The 10000-nt window shown below is 45.0% G+C and overlaps 1 protein-coding gene across 1 annotated transcript in view; it reads left to right on the plus strand.

Moving 5' to 3' along the window:
* Positions 1-3881, plus strand: part of Chc (clathrin heavy chain) — a 40136-nt gene extending 36255 nt beyond the window's left edge. The window contains exons 24-26 of the mRNA XM_086553013.1: positions 685-966; positions 1100-1403; positions 1834-3881. Coding sequence (XP_086409139.1) covers positions 685-966; positions 1100-1403; positions 1834-1958 — 711 coding nt within the window. The 3' untranslated portion in view covers positions 1959-3881. The remainder of the gene's footprint in view (positions 1-684; positions 967-1099; positions 1404-1833) is intronic.
* The last annotated feature ends 6119 nt before the right edge of the window (positions 3882-10000 follow it).

A 10000-nucleotide genomic window follows, 5' to 3' on the forward strand; every position in this document is an offset into this window, starting at 1 on the left:
TCAATGGTTTATGGCTTAGACTCCTTTAATCAAGACATACTAGGGAGTACAGGAGAGTTGCGCACCATGCATATGCATGTGGAACGACAACCTTTTGTAAAGACAAAAAAAAAAAAAAAAAATAATATACATCAAATAACAATGGAAATTGAGGAGCTATTAGTGCATGACCTTATTAACAGTTGCTTCATTGTAGCTTTCCTGTTGTTTGGCCAGCTTGTTATGTATGTATACTTTTTACAATCTAAAGTCTAGTGCCAGAGTTAGATAAGGCAAGTGAGTGTAAACAATAAAACAAAATTGGATCCGTGTTATTCTCTTTAATTGTGATCTTGATAATAATTTGAGATGGTCTATATGCTAAGATTTTTTTCTTTCTTTCTTCCTTTTTTTTTCACACCAAAGATGTTCATTTCACCTTAGTAAAGTACAAAATAAATTGTTCATAAGTCTTATTATTGTACCTGCACTAATCTTTACAAATTTGAAGATCGTATACAATAGGCTTGTAGAAAGTAGTAAAAAAAATTTGCTCCTATCAGAGAGTCAAATGGGTTGATAGAGTAAACTTATCCAGGCCTTTGGATTTGTATTTATTGGAACAAACAAGGATTCTAAGCAATATACGGAGTGAGATATATGCTAATTTTTTGTAATTTATTTTCTTTTTTATATTCATTTCAGGTTAACCATCTGAAACTGGTAAAGGGTTACCTCAGATCAGTTCAGTCTCTGAACAACAAGGCCATCAATGAGGCTCTTAACTCCCTTCTGATTGAGGAGGAGGACTACACTGGGCTAAGGACTTCCATCGACGCATTCGACCACTTCGACAACATTGCTCTCGCTCAGTCCCTCGAGAAACACGATTTGATAGAGTTTCGTCGCATCGCAGCCTACCTGTACAAAGGAAACAACAGATGGAAACAGTCTGTGGAGCTGTGCAAGAAAGACAAGCTCTTCAAAGTGAGTGGCTGTATCTTTAAGCTTATAGTACTCTTGTCTCTTATTAAAACTCTTGATGCTCTTCATATTTGAAGAACAATAAAATGGTAAGGAACCTTTTAGACCAAAGATTAATATTTACCCCTTTTTGCAGGATGCCATGGAATATGCAGCTGAGAGCAAGAATTCAGACACGGCAGAGGAGCTGCTCCAGTGGTTCTTGGAGAATGGCAACTTTGACTGTTTTGCTGCCTGCCTCTTCCACTGCTACGACCTGCTCCATCCTGATGTTATCTTAGAGTTGGCATGGAGGCACAATATTATGGACTTTGCCATGCCCTATTTAATCAATGTGATGCGTGAATATGTCACAAAGGTTAACAAACTTGAGGACCTTGAGAAAAGAAGGGGTGAAGAGAATGAGACCAATGAGAGCAAACCAATGATGAATATGATTGGTGAGTAGCTTGTGCACCCGCTGCTTAATTAAATGTCTTTTTTTCATATTTTAATGCTTGAGAAACCTTTTTTTAAACTTACATGGTATGTCACACAGTTGACTGCAGTTCTTCCTCACTTGTTAAAACCTAGTTATTTCCTATTTATTTATTTTCCTTATGTCATCATTGTTTCCTCCACCTCAGTATGTCACATCTATATCCTTTTAAGCTCACACTGCCATGTGTGTGTTATATTTGATGCCTTTTTAAATGGGTATGATTGTTTTTCCTGTTCAGCATGAATTTTTAAGTTTTTCATTATAGGTACAGTTGTTCATTATTATTCTCATTAGTTACATTCCTCATTATTATTATTAGTATGACTATTATTTTTCACACTTTCTCTACTGTGTTGCCCAAAAGCTCCAAAGGTGTGTGTCCCTTGCAGGTGAGCCACAGCTTATGATCACAGCTGGCCCAGGCATGATGGGACCTGGCTACCCCAACGCTGGTTATGCTAACAACATTAACTACGGAGCTGGCATGCCCTCCTACCAAGGCTACAGCATGTAAACAAACACTAATTCAGGATTCCCCCTGCAAGTTGATCACCAGTGTGTGAACATTCAGGTTGGTTCAGTAGTAATGGTAGACTTTGTTAAACTAAGGCTACAGCTTGTAACTAATATAAAAGAAGTAATAATAAACAGAGCCTTTATGAGAATGTTCCATAAATTTATTGGAAATGTAAAAAATAATGTACCAAGTTGATGACTTATCCCCAGGGATATAATGTGTGTCCAAAATCTGCCTCTAGAGTTCCACATGATTAACTCAAAGTATAAATGGGCTTAATTTGTTGTGCCCAGTGAGAGCAAAATACAGCTTATTGTTGAGTAGTGTATGGTTAGTGTGAGAATGAGTGAGTGTGCTGTAGAGGCGGTCAGGTCATTCACTCGGCTGTTACACAGACTGTCGTCCTGTTTTTTTTATTTTTTATTATTATTATTATTATTATTATTATTATTATTCTTTCTTAGTTTTTATTAATAATTTTGAAAGATTTTTAATTTCTTTTTGTCAATAGTTATTAAAAGAATTTATAAGAAATTTGTGGAGGTGCGAGGCAAGACATGCTGCCTCACATAATGGTTTTATTATATTTCTTTTATTTATTATTTTTTTAATGGACTTTGAATGAATATAATTTGTATACCTTGTCAAATGATCCCAGTGTATATAGTTTATCCCATTCAAGATTTATGCTGTATGTGATGTAGCACTGTTTTGCCTTTTCCTCTTAGATTGATTTATGATTGGTGTCCCAGTGTAGAGATTTTGAAGTTGATTCTGTGAGGATTTAGATTATAATATGTATATATAGATTAAATCAATAAGGATGATAGACATAATAATTCATGGTGAAGACATACGGTATCCTGTAAACCTAATAGATGTGATTATTTTCAGACTGAAGGATAAACATTAACCTGTCTCTGTCAAACCATTCCTAAACTTAAATGATTAGCAGGCTGTAATGCTGTATCCTTCACTCTGACATGAGACTGAAGGTGAAATAGCCGAAGTTTTGTCCATTGTGTGCCTTCGAATAGCAAATGGAAGAAGGCTAAAAATAAAAATGTTAAAAAATAAAATAAAAAGTTGTCCCTTTGTTATTGATGAGGTAATGCTTTCCAAAGGCCAATGGTATGTGTTCAATGGTTGTTCATTAGCAATTTAGGGAATTTATAATTGGTCTGGCTTGAGCAGCTTTCCCCCAGGGGAACAGCCTACCTCATTGAAATAGTTTGGAAAAGTGTAAGCTTGGTTCTACCTGTATTGAAGTGTTGCCAGCTATCAAGTAATTGCACTTAAGTTGTGCATCAGCCAGCTACCAATTTAAAAGAAAATGTCCTCTCCATCTTTAACAACCCAATTGGTACACTGTTTCCCGGTGTGATAGCTGGCAGGTCTTGAGACAGTGTGTGGGGAGGAAAGGTAGTTGCCAGGTTACAATAAATTTGTTAGAAAAAATGTGTATAGAATCTAAAAGTTCAACAATGAAGAACCACTGTATGCATTCTTTCCTATCACCTCCACTCTTTTGTCTTCAGTGACCATGGAAATTACTTACCTTTTTGTTTATCATTAGTTTATTGTTGTTATTATTTTGTCATCACTTTTTTATGATTATTGATAGGAGAAACCCATCCAGTGGACACTAATTCAAGCTTGAAAGATAGTTATACTTAGTATCTTAGTTTATTATGAAGGATAGTATTTGTATTTTTAAGTTGAAGCTATTGAAAGTTTTAATGTATTTATTATTATTAGGCAGATCAGTTTGCATGTACATTTCCGTGGTGATGAAGCCATTCAACTCCAGCTAGGCTTCAGGAGAGACATCTATTGACTTCTTAACATTCAGTGGTTGATGCCTGAAACTTAGAGCATATGTACTGTGGCTACATGTCAAGTTTAAATAAACACTCCCACATGAATTTTTTTTTCCATTTACCTACAAATGTTATGTTCACAAAGTTGCAGTATGCAATGAGACTTAAAAGATCTGCTTAAAATAGATACAGTAATCAGCTGTTTATCATGGTCATGAGCAGCTTAACCCTTTGATGATGGATGTCACGGATATGTGACATGGCAACAAGTTTGCAACGATGCATTGACGTGACATCGGCATCTGCTTACTGTTGAAGTATTATGGCTGTAACAACACTAGCTTCAGAGCTACAGGGGTTCAGAACGAGCTTAAACCCTCGTTTTTTGACAGTTATGGGAAATGTCATTTATGGTAGTCTATGCTACCCAAAGGGCAGAGAATACATCTTCCCTGTCCCTCTAAATTTTAGCCCGGTTTGATTGCTAGTTCAGTCATTACACTCACCATCACCATTGGGTTAAGTAGAGGTAAGTTCATCTAGAGATTGAAAAACATAAGAAAACTTATGATTTAAAAAGAAATGAAAGGCCCCTGTTACAAATACTCTTGGACACCTTAGAAAGAATGAAATAGAGTAGAAGTTTAAGGAATGTAAACATTAGATGTTTAAACTTTGAAATTATGGATAAGAGAACTAATAACTTGTTAGAGGATCAAAATAGTCTTTGAGGAAATAATGTTTTATGTCTTTTAGTCCAATAATTAATATTTAAAACAAGACAAAAAAATAAGGAATAATTTTTAAAAGGAACAATTTTTTTTTCTAATAATGATGGTCCTTTTTCAGTAAATTTTCCAAATGCTTCATTATTAGATACAACAAAAGTGGAATCTATGAATTCCTCTCAACCTCTACTATCCATAAGTTAACCCTTTCCCGACAGGGCACGTGCTACGCGAAAACCCCTACGCTGGGCCACTGCAATATTGCATTAGAAACATCACACTGGCATGACGCCCCGGCATTGGGAGTTTAACTGTCTCACATGAGTGTGACGCACCGTAGTCATAGGGTTAATAACTACCTTCCCCTACATCTCACACTAAAGGCTTCTTTATAAATTCAGTTCAGTTCAGACAGATATGCGAAGACGTCGCTTCGCCCGGGCTATATGCTCAAGGCGGCCCGGCCTCTGCCAGCTACGAGTGCTGACTCATCTTATCTAATCTTATCTGATCATCATCGCTGACATTCAGCTCAGTTCAGAGAGATTTTGCGAAGACGTCGCTTCGCCCGGGTTGTGTGGAAGGGGTAGCCCGGTCTCTATTGGCTATAAGTGCTGACTCATCTGATCATCATAACTGAACTTTTACCGTGGCGGTCGGATTGCCTGTAGGCGCTCTAGTTGCCAGGGGGCTAGTGACAGGCATAGCCGTCTGACCAGCCCGGCGGCTGTCGTCTCTGGGCCCTGCCTGAGGAAGCGAGTGTGCTCGCATTCCATCAGGTAGTGCTCTAATTTGGCGTCCGGCGCGCCACAATACTCACAGCGTCGCTCATCTTGCCCAATAGTGGGGATGATTTGCCACGCACAAGGGTAGCCTATTCTCAGTCTGTGCAGACTGACTTCAGCACACCTTGATATTCTGGGAGAGAGTATCAGCGACTCATAGCCTGTGGCGTTTGAGTACCAGCTGGCCGAGGGGGAGGTTCTCGCTTCCTCTCTGTGTCGCTGCAGGGCACCGACCTGCCCTGCAACCATCGTTTTACGCCTTAGCAGTTCCCGGCTAGGATGCACCACAAGATCACTCAAGGGTTTCTTCCTGCCTTCCTCCGCTAGCCTGTCAGCTACGTCATTCCCTTCAATACCAACATGGCTTGGGATCCAGTTGATGATGATGCGTCTTCCCTGGTCCAGGATTCTCTGAGCAATGGTGAGAATCGAGGTTACCAGGTAAACGTTATCAAGGGGCGTGCTTTGTTGCAGGCTGTCAATGGCGGCCCTAGAGTCTGTGTGTATAACAACATGCCCGTCCGTCTGGGCTGCATGGGCTAGGGCTCCCATAATAGCTACTGCCTCTGCCTGGAGCGAGGAGGCATTGTCTGATACCCGCATAGCTTTCTCTATGCCCCTTGCTGCAAAACCGGCGCCTGCAGTGCGGGTGGTGGGGTCTACAGAACCATCCGTGAAGTAGGTTTTACTGTTCAGCGGCGTGATTGCTGTAATGTTCCTCTCCGCCTCAGCCTTCAATAGAGGCGGTGAGTACTGCGTTTTTCTTCTTGATAGACTCATGACAGAGAACTCTATCAAGGATCGTGCCCACGGCGGGGCTGAGACATAGTCAGGGTGGGGATGGTCCATGCCCTTGATCAGTAGTGTCTCTTTGAGCTCAAAGCGTTTCAGCACTCTGGTTGTTTGAGACAGCCAGGTGTTGTTAGCAAAGAGTTCTTGGTTTTGTGCAAGCCGACGCTGCACTCTCTGTCTTAGCTGCGAGTCCTGTGGGGACTGTAGGACATTTGCAAGGAACTGGGCCGCCATCTGATCAATCCGGGTGTCCAGGGGAAAGAGTTTGGCCTCCAGGAGGAGGTTAGTAACCTTAGCCCACCCAGGGGCACCCAGAATAATCCTGGCGGCTTCGTTTTGCATTATGTCGAGTCTTTTCCTGAGTCCAGGTTTTACTGTGATCAGGGCGACGGAGGCGTAGTCCACAATGGGACGGACAGCGTGCACGTAAAAAGATCTTAGTACGCGGTGTCCAGCCCCTAAGCGCCGCCCAGACAGAGCTCTCATGACAGAGAGCCTTGCCTTGGTCCGGTCTGAGAGATGTTTGATCTCGGAGCGGAAGGTGAGGTTCTTATCGATCCATACCCCCAAGTATTGGTAGACGTGTACCCACTCAAGCTCTAGACCTTGGACTCGCAGTCTTTGATCACAGACATCATGTTTCAGCGCCATTGCCTTCGATTTGGCTGCTGAGATCTTAAGCCCGACTCTGCAGCATTCCTCAGTTATTAGGTCCAGACAACGCTGGGCCTTTCTGACTGGATTCACATTTCTTCTCCCAGTGGAGATAATTGCTAGATCATCTGCATATGAAATGATCGTGCACCCCGCTGGGAGTGGAATGTCAAGAATGTTTAACATGAGGATGTTGAACAGGGCCGGGCTAAGGACCCTCCTTGAGGGTGCCATTCTCTAGAGGCAAATGCCTGGAAAGGTGACCTTGGAACTTCACTCTGGCAGTTCTGTTCCGAAAGTAATCGCCAATCCAGGCAAGCAGCCTGCCTTTGATTCCCTTGCGGATCAGGATCTCCTGAATGGCTAACGGGTTTGCCAGTTCAAAAGCCTTCTCCAGGTCAAGGAAGACAATGACAGCGCTGCTGCTGCTGACAGTGCTCAGTAAGGTGGCAATGCTGTGGGTAGTGCTCTTGCCCCTTGTGAACCCGTGTAGGTGTTCATGTGGAGGTCCCAGCTTCCATTGGAGCCGATTCAGTACCATTTTCTCTGCTGTCTTTCCTAGACAGCTAAGCAGGGAGATGGGGCGGTACCGTCCTGGCTCCTTTGGTTTGGGGACGGGAATTATATCAGCCCTCTTCCAGCACTGTGGCAGTGAGGAAGTTTCCCAGGACTTGTTGATGAGATGCAAAAGTGCAAGCTCACCTTCATGTCCTAGGTGGGAAATGATGGGGTGGGAGATCCCATCGCAACCCGGGGCTGACCGGGAACTGGTCTTGTATGTTCGCCGTAATTCCCTCAGAGAGAACATGGCATCTGTATCATCAGGCTCGACCGCCTTTTCTCTGATGAGGGCATGCCTGCCTGGGAGCAGTTGTTCTTGGCATGCCCTCAGCTCTGCTGGTAGTCCGACGCTACTTGTTCTAGCAGAGAACTCGAGTGCCAGTCTCTCCGCCTCCGACCGCGGGTCATGGTGGGTCTTTTTGGGGGCTGAGCGATTCGTGGCCCGTCTGATACGGTTCCACAATTCTGAAAGGGAGGTTTGGTGGCCAAAGGACTCACACCACTCCAGCCACTTTTCCTGCTTTAACCTCTTAGCAGTTTCCTGAGCATCCCTGAGAGCCTCTCTTAGAAGAGTGTGGTTCTCGGGAGTTCTCTGTCTGCGAAAGTGTCTTCTGCACATATTGATTCTGTGGTTAACCTCCTTAATCTCATCATTATAGTACCAGGCGTCCTTGAAACACCTGGACCACTGACGAGTTTTGGGGATGGTTTCTGAGGCTGCCTCGTCTATGGCATTTACTAGTCTGGCCTCAAGTATATCCACATTATCATTAAGTGAGGAGTCACTGGTTCTGAGGCACACGGCCAGAGCCTCCTGGAAGGCTTTCCAGTTGGCTCTTTCCACCTTCCATCGAGGATTGTGCTGGGGCATGGGTGCCGGGCCAGCATCCAAGATGGTGGTGACTATCCCATAATGATCGCTCGTGGCAGTGTTGTCCACAGACCAACTAATTCTCTCGACCAGAGCCGCAGTGACAAAGGTGAGGTCAAGGACCCCCCCGCCAACATGCGTAGGCTCCTGGCTGTTGAGAAGAGCAATCTCTGGGCATGACTCTAGCACCTCGGCTATATGGCAGCCTGCCATATCACGTCTCTGAGTGGGAGCCAGTATAGGGTGGTGGGCATTAAAGTCCCCCCCTATAAGAATTAGCTCATGTGCTGCAGCAGCACAGGCTTCACTGATATCTAAGCCCCTACAGTTTGGCCTACTGTATACATTGTACAGCTTGAGAGGACCCCCGGCCAAATGGATCTCAACAGCAAGGGATTCGACACCTTCTCCGCACTGCCCAGGATCGGCAATCAGGGAGCAGGGGATAGTCGACTTCACAAGGGTAATCAGGCCTCTGGTACCTTGCGTACTCGGTAGCACAAAGGGATGATATCCCGAGAAGCGTACAGATTCCCCTGTTAGCGTCTCTTGGAGCATGACAACATCAATGTTCCGAGATCGCACGATCGCGTGGAGAAGGGCGGCCCTAGGGGAGAAGCTGTTGATGTTCCACTGCAGTATGCTTAAGTTAGTGGCCATAGTGCTTGTCTGCGTTCACTAAGTCATTGACGTCAAGGTATTCGGTCTCTGTGTCCGACGCCCCCGTGTGGGTAACGTCAGACATTTCGGAGTCTGACAACTCCTTGGTGAGTTCCACACTGAGTGTGATTTCCTCACTTGACTCGTCACTGTCGTCAGGACAGGTCGAGTTGGAAGGGCTGGGTCTCCTGGGAGGTGGAGTATTCCTGGTCGCCTTGGCCTTCTTTTTGGGTGGCCTTGGCTTCCTCACCCTTTGGGGTTTGGGCGCAGGCTCTGCCAGTGTGGTCTTGGCCGCAGGTTTGTCGGGGAGACAGGGCTCGCCCTGAGTTGGGGTGGGAGAAGGAGTCTCGCCCTGAGTAGGAGGGGGAGTTGTGGCCTTGGGCCTCATGTCCTTTTCCTTCAGGGCATTGACGGTCTGAGTCATTGCCGTCATGGCTATCTCGACTGCCTTCTCCGTCTCCTCGCTGGTCCTTCCCAATGCCGTCGCAACTGCTGTGACAACTGTCTTCAGCAGGAGCGTCAAGTCCTTCTCTGTGAACAAAGTCGGACTCTCCGCTCTTGGGGTAGCCTTTGAGGTGTTCCCAGACCCCTTCCGGGTCTGTTTCCGACTTGGAACATCCACCAGCGCCGGGAACTCTTTTGTGTTGGAGGCGTCCGGTGCTGGTTTCGCTTTGGGCGGTGCTTCCTTCCTCTTAGGAGGGGGGGGAGCCCTTACCCCTTTGTTCTGCCCCCAGACATACGTGCCTAGAGGGGCGGGAACAAAGTCTGGTCGTTTTGCAACGGTCTCTTGCCGCCGAAGAGCCTCTTCCTTTCTGACAGAACATCCGAGGCTCCAGGCGTGGTGTTTTTTATGGCAGTTTGGGCACTTGGCAGTGATGTCTCGCTTGCCATCTTTGTGTGCTTTGAGACACACCTCTGTTCTGTGAGCCTGACTACAGACACCACATTTTGGCTTTGCAGAGCAAGTGGCCTTGTGGTGTCCGTACTTCTGGCACGTGAAGCATCGGAGCGGGTCTGGGACGTATGTCCTGAGTCTGTAAGAGCCCCAATTGCCAAGATCCAAGGACGCAACTGGAGCTCCCTCCAAAGTGACCAGGACTTGTCTGGTTGGGTGCTTCCCTTTCAAAAGTCGAGAAGCGCCCACCACCTTGGAATGTGCAGTGATGAC

This window comes from Penaeus japonicus, unplaced genomic scaffold (genome assembly GCF_977035675.1).
Source record: "Penaeus japonicus unplaced genomic scaffold, GWHDUDI00000001_assembly GWHDUDI00000027, whole genome shotgun sequence".
NCBI lineage: Eukaryota > Metazoa > Arthropoda > Malacostraca > Decapoda > Penaeidae > Penaeus > Penaeus japonicus.